The sequence below is a fragment of the Staurois parvus genome, unplaced genomic scaffold (genome assembly GCF_062004578.1).
Source record: "Staurois parvus isolate SC_StPar_1 unplaced genomic scaffold, SC_StPar_1.0 ptg000796l, whole genome shotgun sequence".
NCBI lineage: Eukaryota > Metazoa > Chordata > Amphibia > Anura > Ranidae > Staurois > Staurois parvus.
Genome location: NW_028318592.1, coordinates 970,665 through 990,599, shown reverse-complemented (window position 1 = coordinate 990,599; position 19,935 = coordinate 970,665). Strand labels below are relative to the sequence as shown.

Genomic DNA, 19,935 nt, shown 5'->3' with positions numbered 1-19,935 from the left:
CTTCCATGCGGGATCCTCCAGCCCCTATGAATATGTATTCCTCCTCTCCACTGGCCTGATGATATATCAGTCTGGGCACTCCAACATGTCATGCTTTTTAACCCAACATTTAAGTGAATTTTGATTTTTAATTGTTCCTGGGCTAGTGACTCTATTGACTTCCACAGGGTTGGGAGCGCTCCTCTATTTGTTGTTTTGTGCTTTAATGGAATGTGTTTATTTATACTATATATAATTCTTATACCTGGTAACAAAAACCTGCACAACTTGTCTGTTTAGTTACAGGAAAGGTGAGCAGCTTTTTTATACCTGCAGGGAAGCTTACCAGAATCTCTACCAGCTTCTTCTGGGAACACAAACAATATGAGACGTGCAGGAAGATAAGGGAGAAGTTTTACTATATCCTTGTGCATTGAGGCTTTCTATTATTTTTTAAATCTTTAACTTTAAAAAGATTTAATGGATGGTGTGAAGAATAAAAAATACAAGGCATGTACAATGCACTTCTGCACCTTTGGAATGATTCTGCTCCCCTATCTAGCAGACCTGCCATTAAATATCACAATGACACGATGGTTGATTTTTGGTGAGTGGAGAAAAATGAGTCACTTAAAAAAGTCGACAACCGAGGCAAGCTGTATGCTCGCTTGGCTGCACAGTTGTAAACCTATCCAAAATATTGGACAGAATGATGATTACTGGCCTATGTGCTTTGGGACTTTCAAAGATGAGTACGATGCCTTGTCTTTTTTATTCTTCACACCATTCATTAAATCTTTTTAAAGTTAAAGATTTAAAAAATAATAGAATGAGCAGACTGATGTTGCTGAGTTTTGATTTTGCAGCAAAATGATCAATTTTATCATTTACCAAAATTTTGGTCGAAATTAGCCTGAAATGTCAGGACTGAAATGGTGATCAGTGGCTTTGTTTATAAACAAAGCAATGTCACTTACATGACTTATGTTTTTCATGTCATGTTTTTCATGTTTGATGTAAAAAAAAAGTGAAAAAAAAAAAGTTGTTCTATGAAACAAAAAGTGAAAAGTACATTTTTTTGTAATCCTCAGGGCCATTTAAAGCCCACTGCACCATGAAAAACTAAATTTAAATCTAAATTTAACCTTCCCTATTGACTCCAATTCACAGAAATTGTGACATTTTTGGAAAATTACCTGATTTTTGCTGAAATGCCAGCAAAGCAAAAACTCAGTCTTGTGGATATCGAATTACTAGCAATTTTTAGGGGATTTCTGAAAGGTTAGAAAAACTAGGATATCATCAAGATATACTCAAGCTACACAGAGCAAGAGGTCTGAGCCATGCTTGTGGGGATAAGACCCCTCTCTTCTTCTTACGCCCTTCTTCTGTGCCTGTACAGTATCAGTGACCGATAAAGTTTATTTAACTTGAACCATTGTATTGCCACACCACCACCTCTCCTACATTCCATTCCTCCATGTTAACCAATGATGGACTGGCAGTGAGACATGGAAGGCCAGAGGGGGCAATACCAAACACCAACTTGTTTGTCAAAATTAATGTAAAAACCTTTTACTTTTAGATAGAAGTAATAGAAATTTGAACCCCTGTCAGTGTTTTACTGCTGTCTGTGTTCCCATTAGGGAGATTCACCCTCTCTATTTGTCCTGGAAACCATTGTCACTGAGCGAAAAAGAAAGTTCCAAGTTCTGAGTGGTCGGCTGAAGGGGAAATCTTCCATTAGGATTACTCATTCTGGTGATTACCAGAAATTTCCCGCACTTTGCAGGGATTTCCCTTCACTTCCTGTTTTGGCTGTAGAATGGGGATTGAAGGGAAATCTCAATTGGACACAGATGGGAAAAAAAAACATATTCTATCCCAAATTTGAAAAAAAAATGCCTTCAGGTATACTTTCATATTTTCATAGTCCTGGGCTTTGAGGCAGTTTGGGTGCTCTAGAACAGGGATCTCCAAACTATGGCCCTCTAGCTGTTGAAGCCCACATGGAAAAAATATATTTTTAAAATATTCTTCCCGAATATATTGACATATATTTGAAATACTACAATTTTGGCCATATTCAATATATTTCAAAATATAGTTCAATATATATATATATACACACATATACACTGTATGTTGAAATGCGTTTATTGCGATTTTATTAAAAAATATATGAAAAATATTTGTAAAAATTAATTCTAAAAATAAATGTAAAAAAAAATTTTTTAAATATATATTTTAAATTTTTTTTAATTATATAAAAAAGTCATTTTAAAATATATTTTTACATATATTTGTAAATGCATTCCAAAAATGTAGATATGTATTTTTAAAGATGTACAGTATATTTGAAATGTATTTTTAAAAATATTTTTCATATATTTTGTAATAAAAATGCATTTCAACATACAGTATATATATATATATATATATATATATATAAAATGAAATATGTTTTGAAATATGGCCAAAATTGTAGTATTTCAAATATGTGTCAGTATATTTTGGTAGAATATTTTTAAAATATATTGCAAATATATTTTTCTTCCATATGGGAGAACTACAAGTCCCATCATGCCTTTTCCTCTGGTAGTCTTGCCTGTGGCTGTCAGAGTCCCTCATGGGACTTAAAATTCCTCAACACATGGAGGGCTAAAGTTTGGAGACCCCTTCTCTAGAAGATACCTGGGGAGACATACAGGCAATACATGCCAGAGACAGATCAGTTTCAGGAAAGTAGAGTACAGTTTAATTCAGAGACTTTTTGTCACTTTGAATAGATCACAAGTGTTTCCTGTTGTGGGGATTACCCTACAATCCCTGCCCTATAGACAAAAAAAGAAGCAAGAGGAAATCCCTCCAAAGTGAACCAACCCACAATATATTGAAATATATTTTCAATATATTTTAAAAATACATTTTTAATATATTCTTCCCAAATGTATTGACATATATTTCAAATACTACAATTTTGGCCATATTCAATATATTTAAAAAATATATTTCAATATATTTGTGAATATATTATTAAAAATATATTCAGGACACATTCTGAAATATATTTCAAAGTGTAATTTGGAATGCATTTACAAGTATATTTAAAAATCTATGTTTAAATGCATTTTATTAGATGTTCACAAATATCTGGAAAATATATTTTTAAATATATGCCTTTGGAAAATATATTTTAATTTACATTTTTGGAATACCTATTAACCATTAGCCGCCCGGCCAATGGCCGTTTGGCAGCTTCAAAAGTGTTCCTGCATTCCGGGTACACGCCATTTGGCATGCTCCCGCACATGTGCAGATTGCGCTAATGCAGAGCGGCGCATCAGCGTGATCTGTCACCGGCCGTGCACCTCGGACACGGCCGATGACAGATCCGAGTACTGGCTCCCGTTGCTTGTACCATGTGACCTGCTGTGACCAATCACAGCAGGTCACATGACAGTTGTATACAATGGATGGCTTCATTCATGCCATCCATTGTATACTAGTGCCTAGCTGTGAATGGTCACAGCTAATCACATGCACATGTCATGTGATTAGCTGTGACCAATTCACAGCTAAGCACAAAAAAAAAAAAAAAGCTGAATGAATCGATTTCATTCAGGTAAATGCTTGCTTATAGCAAAGTAATTCTTTGCTATAAGCAAATTGTGTAAAAAAAAAAAAAAAAATACTGATCACTTCCCCAAAGTAGTACAATGTTACTATGGTAACATTGTACTACTTTGATCATAGTAAAATATGAAAAAAAAATCTTAAAAAAATAAAAGAAAATGTAATAAAAAAAATTTTTTTCATACTGTCACCAGTCAGTGTCCCTGTTCACCGCCATGCCAGTTATATGATGATGCTGTACTGCACTGGTGACAGTATGTAAAAAAAAAAATAGTGAAAATAATTTTTTTAATTTTTTCATTTTCCAAAAAATTATGACAAAAAAATACAGCTTCAAAAAACTCGCCATGCCTCTTATGAAGTACGTCGGACTGTCTACTCTGCAAAAAGGGGTCATTTGGGGATATCTGTACTGTCCTGACATTTGGGGGATATCTGTACTGTTCTGACATTCTTGGACCTCAAGAAATTAGATTGGCTGTCAGTACTTCAGGATTGATCAATATTCAGATCTATACCATAGTTTGTGAACTCTATAACTTTCCTACAAACTAAATAATACATCCTAATTTGGGTTATTTTCACCAAAGACATGGAGCAGAATACATCTCGGCCTAAATTTATGAAGAACAATTATTTATTTGTAAACTTTTATAACAGAAACAAAGAAAAATGTGGGTTTTTTTAAAAAAGTTTTTTTTTTTTTGTTAATTTAGCAAAAAATAAAAACCCCAGTGGTGATTAAATACCACCAAAAGAAAGCTCTAGTTGTGTGAAGAAAATGATAAAATTTTAGTTTGGGTACAGTGTTGTATGACCGCGCAATTGTCATTCAAAGTGTGAGAGCGCTGAAACCTGAAAAATGGCCTGGGCAGGAAGGTGTAAAATTGCACGGTATTGAAACGGTTAAAATATATTTGTGTAGGCCAATATATTGTAAATATATGTTGCATGTATAATTTTTTTTTCTAAATATATTGGAAATATATTTCTCTTCCATATGAGAAATCCCCTCTAAGCCAGTTGTCACTGGAGCAGGCGCTCCCATTGGAAATGTCCCCTCTATTCCTGTACTGATAATGCAACATATTGGATTTTCCCATCACTTTTACCAGGATGAATAGAGAAGGTGACTCTCTAAAGCTAGGACTCCAACAACCATTAATATCCGACTGAGGATCTGATTGAGGTTCTAACCCCCTATTACTCCATCCAACACTAAAGAAAATAATTTGGCTTTGGATAAAGTTCGATTTTCCCTTCTCTTCACTCCATTGCTCCTTAAAGTGCATGTCCACTCAAAACTGTATCAGCAATCTGAGCAAAAGACGCGTTTCCCTCCAATATTCTCCATTGTAAACCATTTTTGGAATTATTTTCAGGTTAAAAAAAAATAGACGATGTTTGCAGAAACAATGAGAATTTCCTCAGCTCTTCTAGAAAAAAAATGAGCCTTTTAAAATTCCTTAGTGGAAAAAAGCCACAAATCTCAGAGGATTTTCTAACTAGATCACACAGCAAACTGTGCGAGGTCAATTCGGTGGAAACGGGTTCTCTTCTTGTAATTTAAAATGGAAGGAACCAACCTTCGGGAAATGATGTATTACTCATTAACTGAAGATACCCATACATACACAAATACTTTATCATTCCACGGACCTGACATATAAATGTCTGCATGATAGATGATTATCAGATTATACATATGCAATGATAAATAATATATGCAACATGATAAATGCACACTGTACTACATGACCTGAAATAATGTGGAATACATAGATGTGAGAGGAGCAATGCATGCAGCCGTGGTGCTCAGCTGTGGGTACCTCCAGGGGTACTACGGAGAGCCTCATTCACTAGGGGCAGTCACTGGTGTATTCCCCATTCATGAAAGGCTAAAGGACCCCTAAGAACCAGTACCAGATTACCAAAAAGGCAGAGTAGGCACCGCCCTATGGACCCTGCCATTTATGGGCCCCGCAAGAACGGATTATAAAATTGATTTGATCTTGAAAGAAATTACAACAATTTGCTAATCTCTTTAAATAAGATAGAAACAATGAAACAACAATTTAAATTAATGTAAACCTAACATTAAACACTCTAGAGAGAAAATCCTGAATACCAAGACATCTTGTTTACAAGTTTAAATTGTTTTGTTTTTTTTGCTAGAAAATTACTTATAACCCCCAAACATTGTGTGTGTATGTAGTGTACGTAGTTGTCCTTAGATGGGGTGGGGGGCCTATTTGAAGGGTTTTGTCTGGGAACCTGGTCTGGAGGGCTCGCTAAAGAGTCTCCGGTAGAAGCCGGAATAGGTTGTCCAGTTGTCATTTACCATAGGAGCACTGCAATGTGCCCACTGAGGTCCCAGCTGAGGCTTAGATGGGGTGGGGGGCCTACTTGAAGGGTTTCGTCTAGGAACCTGGTCTGGAGGGCTCGCTAAAGAGTCTCCGGTAGATGCCGGAATTGGTTGTCCAGTTGTCATTTACCATAGGAGCACTGCAATGTGCTCACTGAGGTCCCAGCTTAGGCTTAGATGGGGTGGGGGGCCTATTTGAAGGGTTTCGTCTGGGAACCTGGTCTGGAGGGCTTGCTAAAGAGTGTCTGGTAGAAGCTGGAATAGGTTGTCCAGTTGTCCTTTATCATTGGGAGCACTGCAGTGTGCTCACCAAGGTCCCAGCTTAGGCTTAGATGGGGTGGGGGGCCTATTTGAAGGGTTTCGTCTGGGAACCTGGTCTGGAGGGCTCGCTAAAGAGTGTCCAGTAGATGCCCGGAATTGGTTGTCCAGTTGTTCTTTATCATGGGAGCACTGCAATGTGCTCACTGAGGTCCCAGCTTAGGCTTAGATGGGGTGGGGGGCCTATTTGAAGGGTTTTGTCTGGGCACTGCAATGTGCTCACTGAGGTCCCAGCTTAGGCTTAGATGGGGTGGGGGGCCTATTTGAAGGGCTTCGTCTGGGAACCTGGTCTGGAGGGCTTGCTAAAGAGTGTCCGGTAGAAGCTGGAATAGGTTGTCCAGTTGTCCTTTATCATTGGGAACACTGCAATGTGCTCACTGAGGTCCCAGCTTAGGCTTAGATGGGGTGGGGGGCCTATTTAAAGGGTTTCGTCTGGGAACCTGGTCTGGAGGGCTCGCTAAAGAGTGTCAGGTAGAAGCCGGAATAGGTTGTCCAGTTGTCCTTTATCATTGGGAGCACTGCAGTGTGCTCACCAAGGTCCAAGCTTAGGCTTGGATGGGGTGGGGGGCCTATTTGAAGGGTTTCGTCTGGGAACCTGGTCTGGAGTTCTCGCTAAAGAGTGTCCGGTAGATGCCCGGAATTGGTTGTCCAGTTGTTCTTTATCATGGGAGCACTGCAATGTGCTCACTGAGGTCCCAGCTTAGGCTTAGATGGGGTGGGGGGCCTATTTGAAGGGTTTTGTCTGGGAACCTGGTCTGGAGGGCTCGCTAAAGAGTATCCGGTAGAAGCTGGAATAGGTTGTCCAGTTGTCCTTTATCATTGGGAGCACTGCAATGTGCTCACTGAGGTCCCAGCTTAGGCTTAGATGGGGTGGGGGGCCTATTTGAAGGGTTTCGTTTAGGAACCTGGTCTGGAGGGCTCGCTAAAGAGTGTCTGGTAGAAGCCGGAATTGGTTGTCCAGTTGTCCTTTATCATTGGGAGCACTGCAGTGTGCTCACTGAGGTCTCAGCTGAGGCTTAGATGGGGTGGGGGGGGCCTATTTGAAGGGTTTCATCTGGGAACCTGGTCTGGAGGGCTCACTAAAGAGTCTCCGGTAGAAGCCGGAATTGGTTGTCCAGTTGTCCTTTATCATGGGAGCACTGCAGTGTGCTCACTGAAGTTCCAGTTGAGGCTTAGATGGGGTGGGGGGCCTATTTGAAGGGTTTCGTCTGGGAACTTGGTCTGGAGGGCTCGCTAAAGAGTGTCCGGTAGATGCTCGGAATTGGTTGTCCAGTTCTTTATCATTTGTGCACTGCAATGTGCTCACTGAGGTCCCAGCTGAGGCTTAGATGGGGTGGGGGGTCTATTTGAAGGGTTTCATCTGGGAACCTGGTCTGGAGGGCTCACTAAAAAGTGTCTAGTAGAAGCTGGAATAGATTGTCCAGTTGTCCTTTATCATTGGGAGCACTGCAATGTGCTCACTGAGGTCCCAGCTGAGGCTTAGATGGGGTGGGGGGCATATTTGAAGGGTTTCGTGTGGGAACCTAGTCTGGAGGGCTCGTTAAAGAGTCTCCGGAAGAAGCCGGAATTGGTTGTCCAGTTGTCCTTTATGATTGGGAGCCTTATTTCTCCCTCACTGAAGAGTGTACAGTGGAAATCAGAAGGAAGCAACCACTGATCCTGTGGCGTTGTGAGAACTAACCTAAACTCCGACCCCTAGTGCATTGTGTGCATCTTTGTCCTTCTTTTTAGAAGGCCCTAGTATCTGTTTTTTTTTTTTTTTAAGTGGACTTGCAAGAACTTGTTGCCTTGCTACTTCTCGTGACCTCCACAAAAACACTGTTTAGAAAAGAAGAGATGTCCTCCAGATATTTAGTGTTCTCGGGGATATCCCATGCTATCCCATCCCATCTTCACGCTATCCAAGTTTCTCCATAAAAAAAGCATAAAAGACATCCCCTAGATCAGGGGTGGGCAACTGTGGCCCTCCAGCTGTTGGTGAACTACAAGTCCCATCATGCCTCTTCCTTTTGGGAGTCATGCTTGTAACTGTCAGTTTTGCAATGCCTCATGGGATTTGTAGTTCTACAACAGTACCCCTGCCCTATATTATTTTTTTTAGCTTGAGAGAAAGAGGACATGCTGTGCACCTTGCTGCCTCTGCAACAACTTTTGAGAAAGAACCAGTTATGATTTAGAAGATCCTGAAGGTGGAAGCGCTACGCTTGCGAAGATTTTTTCAAATGCATAAAAGTCTTTTTATGTTGGAACCCGGCACCCTATGCCATTCGTTTGAAATCCCTTTGCCGATCAGCGTAGAAAATAACAAACAAAAAAAAATGTCCAGAACTGATTTTTAACAGTCAGCTCATGGACTTCAATGGGGTTTGACTTGAGCACCTGAACTTTAAACATGGTTGCTGAACTCGCCTCACATGGAACTCAGGTGCGTTTGACTCATCCCTAGTAATTAGCAAGTTTTGTCTCGGCGGCGGCGGCGTCTTTGCGAGGACTGCGCTCACATCTGCGTTACAGTGACATCGAAGGTGAAATAATCAAATAGACTAAAGCAGACGCAGAAAGTCCTCGGATATTCATGGCTCATCCTTTAATGGACTAAGCCTTTCACAGGAGACGTTCTGTCTTTATGAGGTCGACAAATAATGATCCGCGGCGGGTCTCAGATGACGCTAGGAGAATGTATTATATAAGCCTTTCATCTCTTGATGGACTTCTGAATATCAAAGGCAACAGAAGAAAATACGAACAGCCAATCCGATGTAAAATTCTCTTTGTACAATGTTCAGGAAAGTGTTTTATCTATCGTCTCTACACCATTTCTCTGATCTCAGGTCATTAAGATGTATCCTGAGCTGCTGGGTGTCACAGAAGTTTCTTTGTTGCTCTATAGCTCATGCTGATTTTTGATTGGTTGCTGTAAGTTACTGAGGAACACAAAAGGACGCTTCAAAGTGCAGTGAAATCAATTTATTAACAAAAAACAAATAAACCACTCACATGTAGGAGAATAAAAAACACATGTCATAAGCTCCGTGGCCATCATCCAGAAACCCAGGCAGTATTAAGATGATAGGGAGCAGATCCCCTCTGACAGCATCGGAACTAGACCAATGATGTCACACGGCGGGAGGCTTGAAGGGGGATGACTATGTGTTTCAAGGCAGCACTGCCTCTTTCTCAAGGCTTGAGAAAGAGGTGTTACTGCTTTGAAACACTTAGCCACGCCCTGTTCACACCAGACCTTGGATATCCTCTCTTATTGGTAATTTCTGATCCCTGTCACCTTTGCACTGCCTGGGTTTCTGGATGACGACAACTGAGTGTATGATATGCACTTTTTACTCTGCTACATGTGAGTGGTTTATCTGATTTTTATTAATACATTGATCTTACATACTACACTTAGAAGCGCCCTCTTGTGTTTCTTTGCATTGCCACAGATATTTCTTCTATCTGTCGAGGAGCTGCACTTACTGAAGCCAAATGGGCCTACCCGTTATATAGCCCACATGGTTACATAGTTAGTCTGGCTGAAAAAAGACAAAAGTCCATCCAGTTCAACTATAAATTGTCATTTATGTTCTGTGGTCATTATGAACTTTTCAGCTTGATCCTTTGTCATTTACTGCTTGCGTGATTGGCTCACTATTTTTCCCAGGAGTCTGCACTAATATGCAAGTCACATTTTAGGCACCCCTTGCAACATAAATTTCAGTTTTGGTAAGATACTCCATACTTCTAAAGGGATACAGACCCTGCAACCTTCCTCATTAGAGCACTACATTAAGAGTGGATCTGCTGATTATAATAAAATCAGACCCTCCCATTCAGAATCAGCCTGGTGAAACAGATATTTCTTCACAGCAACAAAATGAATCTGCTACAAAGTTTGTTAAAATCCTTGCACTATAGATTGATAACCCAGAGCGGATTACTCTTTAAATGTGCAGTTTCTCTTTAAATGAATTTATAAATAAAATTGTATGATATCAAATATATTATATTAATATATAATATATTTCTTTTCAATATATATATATAAGAAAAGGGAAAAAAATATATAGAATATATATACAGGCATACCTCGGTTTACGAACGCCTCGGTTAACGTAATTTTCGGTTTACGAATGAAAATCCATTGAAAATAATGCCTCGGTTTTAAGAATTTTTTTCGCAATATGAAGTAAGTTTCCCCAGGATGCATTGCGCCTGGGAGGTTTTTAGCACCGGCCCCATGCCTTTAAAGAGCACTTTATAAAGGATTTTGAACAGATAAGACTTTTTTTTACTTTTTTCTGACCTTCGGAATGGATTAAATGGTTTTCAACGCATTTACTAATTAATTTTTAATCATGTCCCTGTACAGTATTTATGCCTTTAAAAGGCACTTTATAAGGAGTTTTGAACAGATAAGACTTTTACTTTTTTCTGATCTCCGGAACAGATTAATTGGTTTTCAATGCATTTACAAATTTTTTTAAATCATGTCCCTGTACAGTATTTATGCCTTTAAAGTGCACTTTTTAGAGTTTTGAACAGATAAAAAACTTTTTTTCTGACCTCCAGAACGGATTAATTGGTTTTCAATGCATTCCTGTGGGAAACCACGTTTCGGTTTACGAATGTTTCACAATACGAAACATCCAGGAGAAGGCATTAAATTTGTAAACCGAGGTACGCCTGTATATATATATATATATATATATATATATATATATATATATATAAAAACACACACATATATATATTATTATACAGGATTTATATAGCGCCAACGGTTTTCTCAGCGTTTTACATTATAGTGGGAGACAATACAGTAACAATACAGTTCAATACAAGAGGGGTTTGAGGGCCCTGCACTTTGGAGCTTACAATCTAGGATATATATATATATATATATATATATATATATATATATGCCTGTTTGTTGCAGAGATCAAGTTAACATTCCACAAACAACTAAAATGTGACTTCTCCCCCTACCTCCAGTGTCCTGGAGATTCAATTACACATACACAGTCTGAAAGCAAATAGCTTGTGCTGTGATCTCTCTTTAGAAATCTCACCTCTATCACACTTTGCACCCAGTATTACAATGTATGTCAAGGGACAAAAATTAAATATTTATGTCAGCACTGCAATAAGGGCACCCATAGATCTACCAGAAATGAAGTGTGTTCCTAACCTTCTAATTGGACTAACAACACAGTGTTTGATTCAGCAAATAAGCCGTTTACTTTTTTCTTTAGCTCAGTTAATGTGGTGAAAATTTACTATGCAAAGAATACCCAATCACCCAAAAAAAAACCCAGCATTTTTGCTTCCACGTGATTGGCCGATGGAAGATGGCAGATTTAGTAAATCAACCCCAGTGCCTTTGATTTGCTTAAATTTCAACCAGAGTTGCCAGCCCTTCCTGCTGGTTTGGCATTAAATTTGGGTAAACAATGGACATATGCATTAAAGGGTCTATTTATGAAAAAAGTATACTTGCCATTATGAATAATCCCCATGATGTGTCATCATCTCCATCTAGTGGCCATAATGCTGCAGTTTCCTCATTGCGGTATTTAAGGAAAATACCACATTATGGCCACAAGACGGAGCTGCTGAAGATAATTGGAAATACACATGAGGCACATTATGAAGATTTTTTTGTGACTGTGAATGCCAAAGTATTCGCAGATCAGTTTTTTTTAAATAGACCCCTAAATGTTTATTTGTGAAATAAATATTTTACATAAATATTAAAAATTCACAGTTGTACAAAATATAACCTAAAATTGATCTAATTAATCAATTATAGTATCACCTTAGATTGAAATTTAAATCCTGTCACTGTCAGGACTTGGTTCACCTGCTGTTGGCACTGTGGCTCCCAAAGTGGAAGGTTGTAGTTCTGGTGTCCACCAGCGGATGTCCCCTAGCAGCCAGAAGATCCCAGTTATTAGTCTCCACCTGATGTTGGCTGCTAGGAGGGTATTTAGTCCCTCCTCTACTATTACCCTTTGCTTTAGTGCTAGCCAGATTCTGCTTGCTAATTGATCCTGACCCTGCTCCTGATCTTGCATCCTGTACCCTGGTGCCTCATATCTGCTACCCTTGTTCCTGATCCCAGTACTGGTTCCCCCTTCCTGTCTGTCCATTCAGTCACCGGTATTATTTAGTTTATCTGTGTTCCTCAGTTTGTATATATTGTCATATAGTTAGGCTGCTTTTATTTTTGGTTTCCGGTTTACTTATAACTCCATGTTTGCTGTGTATTCTGTTTCCTAAGTATAGCTATGCAGATCTGACCATCTGCTGCTGGATGCCTGCTCTCGGTATCCCAACAGTCTTTAATTTTCTTGCCTATACTATCTATAACATAAGAGGGCTGCTATGCAGCTTAGACACATCTTTTGCATATTAAAACACCAACCATTACTCACTGTGACAGGATGTCAGCATGGTAGTAATAATCGGATAATTTATTCAGGAACGAGCGAGGCTCCAGTATAAAGGTTGGCAGCACGACTCTAGACAGGTCCATCCCCGGTCTCATTTGTTTAAGCAAAGTCCACATCAAACTTTTGTTTTCATCCGACACCGTCTCTGTCTGGGAAGCTTCTCCGACCTACAGACAGAACATAGAAAAGCTTAGATCTGACCAGAACATTTGCTATCTATCAGATACTCAGAATGTCCAAAAGTATTTAGTCCCCCCTCCAAATAATTGTGTTCACGTGTTTCCAGTAAAGGGTACTGATAATGCTAGAGCATACAAAGACATTTTATAGAATTGCACGGTTCCAACCTTGTGGTAACAGTTTGGGGAAGACTTTTTTTCTGTTCCAGCATGACCATGCTCCTGTGCACAAAGCAAAAACATGGTTTGATGAGTTTGGTGTGGAGGAACTTGAATGGTCTGCAGCAAGCCCTGACCTCAATCCTGCTGAACATCTTTTGGATGAATTGGCCAGGTCTTCTCCTCCAACTGAGGGCGCACCGGCCTAGTGCATTAGTGCGCCCTCTGTTTTTCTCTACTCAGTACATTTGGACTTCACGGGTCATTTGAGGGCAGCAAGGTGTGCATATCCCAAGAAATTTGTGATGTGGTCCTATCCATACAGAGTCCATCCCTAAGCGCAGGAGTATCTGGGTTTACCGTTTCTTCTCATCCAACACCAGAACCTGACCTCACAAACACTCTTTATGGCTGAAATGAGATTTTTGTGGAAAGCCTTCCAACAACAATGGAGGCTGTTATGACCACAAAATTTGGGCAACTCCATGTTAATGCCCGTGGTTTTGGAATGGTATGTCCAACAAGCATAGAGGTGTGGTGGCCAGGTGTACACAAACCTTTGGCCATATAGTACTTGTAGTTGCAGTGGTATGGACACTTAATGGGGCTATACTTCTATTGATTTACATAGTGTCCAAACCTCTTAGAGGTGGAGGCTAAATCCATACTTTAAAACAGCCTTTCTCAATCTTTTCAACACAGAGGAACCCTTGACATAATGTTGTGGTCTCAGGGAACCGCTGCTAAAAATTACTACTATATCTGCAACACATAATATATTAATGTGATGGATAGTGGAAAGAATCATCCTCTTACAGACAGCTAAAAAGATCATTTGTGGGAACTTATCTGAGCAGCAGAAATTGCTCATTGCTCAAGGAACCCCTAGAAACCTCTGGAGCAGGGGCAGACTGACAACTCATGGGGCCCCCGGGCAATAGGGGATCATGGGGCCCCTGTGTCCTTGCCCAAACTCAAAAAAGCCTATGAAAAATGTACCAGGGGCATCTCATGGGGTCCCCTACTGACCCCGGGCCCTCGGGCAGTGCCCGAGTTTCCAAATGGTCAGTCTGCCCCTGCTCTGGAGGAACCCTGGTTGAGAAACCCTTCTTTAGTCTTCGGTCACACTGAAACCAACTTTGAAATCAAGTCAAGATCTCAATGTTGGATGTCAGTGCGACTTCAGGTGCGCTTTGGAAGACATCTGTCCGACTTCATGCACAGATGTCTATGAAAGTCACACCTGAATTTGCAAAAAGTAGTACTTGAACTACTTTCAAAATCTTTCGGAGTCACACCATTTTGACCTCTTCCATTGCAGACAATAGAGTGTGACTTGTCATGCGATTTGAAACTATCAAATCGCATGACAAGTCGCACAGGTGTGACTGGGGACTTAAAGAATAGAGTCATGTATCCTCCAATGAATGCTGGCAGAAGCCAAAACTATCTGTGTCCAGCTGGCTTTACATATTTGTTACCTTTAAAGCGTAACTACACCCTCCTATCCTTTATATCCAAGAAAGTTGCTCACTTAAGGCCTGTACACACAATCAGAAAATTGTACGAACAATACTGTTTTTGAAGCGATCATTCGATAATCTGATCATTAGTACACAGCTTTCGAGAGTCGATCAGGACAAGCCTAATGGGACAAGCACGAAAATGTTTCTCGTATAATACCAGATCATACATTTTTCATTTGATCAGAACAGATTTCATCCGAAAATCCACTGCTCAAAAAAATGAAAGGAACACTTTGAAAACCCATCAGATCTCAATGGGGAAGAATCTGCTGGATATCTATACTGATATGGACGGGGTAATGTGTGAGGAACGTAAGGATGACCCATCGTTTGATGGAAATGAAAATGATCGACCTACAGAGGACTGAATTCAAAGAGACCCTGAAAATCAAACTACAAAACTGATGCAGCAGGCGAGTCCATATTGCTGAAATGTCATTGCAGCAACTCAGAATGGTCCTCAGTAGTTTGTGGGCCCCCACGTGCTTGTATTCATGCCTGACAACGTCGGGGGAGGCTCCTAATGAGACCACGGATGGTGTCCTGGGGGATTTCCTCCCAGATCTGGACCAGGGCATCACTGAGCTCCTGGTCAGTCTGAGGTACAACCTGGTGGCGTCAGATGGACTGAAACATGATATCCCAGAGGTGTTCTATTGAATTTAGGTCAGGTGAGCGTGGGGGCCATTCAATGGTATCAATTCCTTCATCCTCCAGGAACTGCCTGCATACTCTCGCCACATGAGGCCGGGCATTGTCATGCACCAGGAGGAATCCAGGACCCACTGCACCAGCGTAGGGTCTGACAATGGGATTTCATCTCAATACCTAATGGCAGTCAGGGTGCCATTGTCTAGCCTGTAGAGGATTGTGCGTCCCTCCATGGATATGCCTCCCCAGACCATCACTGACCCACCACCAAAACGGTCATGCTGAACCATGTTACAGGCAGCATAATGTTCTCCGAGGCTTCTCCAGACCCTTTCACGTCTGTCACATGTGCTTAGGGGGAACCTGCTCTCATCTGTGAAAAGCACAAGGCGCCAGTGGTGGACCTGCCAATTCTGGGGTTCAATGGCAAATGCCAGACGAGCTTTTTTGGTGCCGGGCAGTGAGAACCGGGCCCACTAGAGGATGTCGGGCCCTCAGGCCACCCTTATGAGGTCAGTTTCTGATTGTTTGGTGAGAGACATTCACACCAGTGGCCTGCTGGAGGTCATTTTGTAGGGCTCTGGCAGTGCTCATCCTGTTCCTCCTTGCACAAAGGAGCAGATACTGGTCCTGCTGATGGGTTAAGGACCTTCTATGTCCCTGCCCAGTTCTCCTAGAGTAACTGCCTGTCTCCTGGAATCTCCTCCATGCTCCTGAGACTGTGCTGGGAGACACTGCAAACAATTGCAATGGCACGTATTGATGTGCCATCCTGGAGGAGTTGGACTGCCTATGCAACCTCTGTAGTGTCCAGGTATGGCCTCATGCTACCAGTAGTGACACTGACCCTAGCCAAATGCAAATCAGTGAAAAACAGTCAGAAAAGATGAGTAGGGAACAAAATGTTAGTGGCCTCTACCTGTAAAACCATTCCTGTTTTGGGGGTCATCTCATTGTTGCCCATCTAGTGCACCTGTTGTTAATTTCATTAACACCAAAGCAGCTGAAACTGATTAACAACCCCCCACTGCTACTTACCTGACCAGATCAATATCACAGAAGTGTCATTGACTTGATGCTACACTTTGGTTATAATGTGTTCCTTTAATTTTTTTCAGCAGTGTACAATACAAATACATTACATTCATTTTTATTCTGTCCTATGAGTTTTTTCATAACTTTAGTAACCTATTTATTTTCGCTCATTCGTCTGATAATCTCATCTTGTGTACGAGGCTTTAGACTCTGTTTTATCTGCGATTGCCATAGTGAGCACATGTGATCAGCTATGACACCAGCCATTTGATGGCTTGACAGTTCAGAAGAGAGCTTAAAGTGGAACTTCACTCTCTCATCCAACATTTTTTAATAGTTAGTAATAGTTAATAGTTCTAATCCATATACTGCTAGCATTTGTAAATAGATAGGAAAGTATATCATATTTACGCGTTTAAAACTTTTTTTTTACATTTCTTTAGTTACTTCCTAGTTTCCTGCCTAGGTAAATGATGTCTTACATCCCATGAGTCTTCAGGAGGGGAGTGAGGATTCTCAGCTTGCATTAAGGGCAGATGGATTCCAGGAAGTAAATGTTACATGAATCATCTGCCCTTACTCAAGATGGCCACAACCAAAAAAGTGATTCTCAGATAAATAAAGCACGGAGACATGGATGGATAGGAGAAGTTTGCTTTGAATATTAACAAGGATGTAAATAGGATTTTTGGTTTGTGGTGCTCAGATGCAGTGCAGTTCCACTTTGAGCAACTATGGGGTTTATTTACGAAAGCTGGAGAGTGCAAAGCAAAATCACGCTCACTTCTGCCTAGAAACCAATCAGATTCCACGTTTTATTGGCAAATCTTAAAGCGGAGCTCCACCCAAAAGGGGAAGTTCCGCTTTAATGCTTTTCCCCCCGCTCCCCATTAAGGATTGACACCTTTAGGGAGCGGGGGGAGCAAGTACCCGAATTTGACAGGTACCCGCTATCACTTCTGCTGTGATCGCATAGGCATTCAAAAGCAGAAGTTGTCCTCATCCCCTCCCTCCCCGTAGTCTTCTGGGACATGTGACAGGTCCCAGAAGACTACGGGGCCATTCACAAAGCACAGAGCTTCTCACGCATGCGCAGTGGGTACCTGGCTGTGAAACCGCAAGCTGTCACAGCCAGGTGCCCACACTGAAGATGCTGGCGCCAGGAAGAGAAGACAGCCGGTGAAACCAGCGGTGGTGAGAACACCGTTGACCCGAGGGACAGGTAAGTGGCTGTATTTTAAAAGTCAGTAGCTACAGTTCTTGTAGCTGCTGATTTTTTTTTTTCAGCTGAAATTCCGCTTTAATTGAACAGGCTGAAGTTAGAAGCTGATTGGTTTCTATGCAGAAATGAGCCTGATTTTGCGCTCTCCAGCTTTAGTAAATAAACCCTTATGACAGTTATCATTTACAGCAAGCCTTGAAAGCAACTGTTTTAAGAGACCTTTAAATTGATGGGTTCAATTCCCCTTTTAATGAATGTGATAACAGAGAAGCAGCGCTTAAACAGGAAACACACTTGATTCAGCAGTGGGATCCAAGGTGGATGCCGGATCAAGAACCGGCAACACCAAAATCCTCATAAAAGCTTAATTAGTGATACAGGAGTGATATAAAGCACGCCGACGCGTTTCAGCATGATCATAGCATAGTGCCTAATAAAAGAAGAGACAGTTTGTCAAACGACCCCCAAACACTGAATTCAAGCCACAGTACACTGTGAAGACCGTGAGGCATGGTGGTGCAAGCATCATGATATGGGGATGTTTCTCATACTACGGTGTTGGGCCTATTTATCGCATACCAGGGATCATGGATCAGTTTGAATACATCAGAATACTTGAAGAGGTCATGCTGCCTTATGCTGAAGAGGAAATGCCCTTGAAATGGGTGTTCCAACAAGACAACGACCCCAAACACACCAGTAAACGTGCAACATCTTGGTTCCAGACCAACAAGATTGACGTTATGGAGTGGCCAGCCCAATCCCCGGATCTTAATCCAATAGAAAACTTGTGGGGTGACATCAAAAATGCCGTTTGAGGCATAACCAAGAAATAGAGAAGAACTGTGGAATGTGGTCCAATCATCCTGGGCTGGAATACCTGATCACAGGGGCCAGAAGTTGGCTGACTCCATGCAACACAGATGTACAGCAGTTCTCAGAAACAGTGCGACTACAACCAAATATTCATGAAGTCATTCAAAGGAAAGCAAAATCTTCAAACATTTTTCAGTTTATATAGTGAATGTTTGAGTTTGTAAAGAAGAATACAAACACTGCTTTTTTTTGAACCGTCTAATATTCACTTTTCTTCAATTTTTTTAGAGGAACAACACAAATTTGATGTATTTTTCTTCATGTTTTGATTTGGAATAGAATGTGTCGTGTTCCCAATGCATTTGTGTGGATGGAAATAAAAGCTATTAGAAGGATTTTGAGCTTTAGTCACTTTTTTCAACACACTGCTATTATTTTGAACACAACTGTATATATATATATATATATATATATATGTGCATACACAAAGGTCCACCCAATAGAGGACGGGTCGGATCAATTAACACAATGACATAATTAAAAACAATACGAGCAAGGACCAAATAAGTGACACAGGTTTGGCAATATAAATGGCAGATCCAAAACTCAAATCCTCTCATTAACTCGATACCTATAGAGATGGAAAAAAGAAGATGGGAAAAAGATAACTGAGACCATAGGATGTCTAATATAGCGCTCTATTTTAAAAAGAGATCCACATCCCATCTTAAATTCATACCGACTGGACTTCTAGTACCTAGGGTGAAAATCCACCAAACCTCAATCTCTCAGACAACTTGAGATGGAAATCACCATCACGAAGAGATTTTTTTGTATCCCTTTCTATCCTACAGAAGGAAAAGGATTGCATATTGCCTGCATGTACATGTTTAAAATGTCTAGAGACCTGAGATGTATTTCTTTCCTCCATATAAATGGCCCCATTATAATGCTCCCCAATCCTAATGCGGAGAGACCTGGCTGTGCACCCAACATATTGTATCATGCATGCAGTGCACTCAATGAGATAAATGACATTTTTGTTTCCGCAGTTAATAAATTGCTGAATTTTATGTTCTTCCCCAGTGGATCGGGAGATTACTGTTTTGTGGTTGCTGCTGTGTTTGCTACAGTATTTTTAAAATAGATAGATATATTACACATCCTATGGTCTCATTTATCTTTTTACCATCTCTACAGGTATCTATTTATTGTGACGATTGGAGTTTTGGATCTACCATTTATATTACCAAACCTGTGTCACTTATTTGGTCCTTGCTCATATTGTTTTTAATTATGTGATTGTGTTAATTGTTCAGACCCGTCCTCTTTTGGGTGGAGCTTTGTGTATGCACATATCCACATATATACACTATATTGCCAAAAGTATTGGCCCCCTGCCTTTACACGCACATGACCTTTAATGGCCCCCCAGTCTTAGTCCGTAGGGTTCAATATTGAGTTGGCCCCGCCCTTTGCAGCTATAAGAGCTTCAACTCTTCTGGGAAGGCCGTCCACAAGGTTTAGGAGGGTGTCTATGGGAAGGTTGGACCATTCTTCCAGAAGCACATTTGTGAGGTCAGGCACTGATGTCGGGGGA

The 19,935-nt window shown here is 40.7% G+C and overlaps 1 protein-coding gene across 3 annotated transcripts in view; it reads right to left on the bottom strand.

Moving 5' to 3' along the window:
- The window catches only part of OSBPL5 (oxysterol binding protein like 5), a 176,950-nt gene that overhangs the window by 60,818 nt on the left and 96,197 nt on the right, over positions 1–19,935 (bottom strand). For all 3 annotated transcript variants that reach the window (XM_089654761.1, XM_089654759.1, XM_089654760.1), the window contains exon 10: positions 12,730–12,914. In XM_089654761.1, coding sequence (XP_089510887.1) covers positions 12,730–12,914 — 185 coding nt within the window. The remainder of the gene's footprint in view (positions 1–12,729; positions 12,915–19,935) is intronic.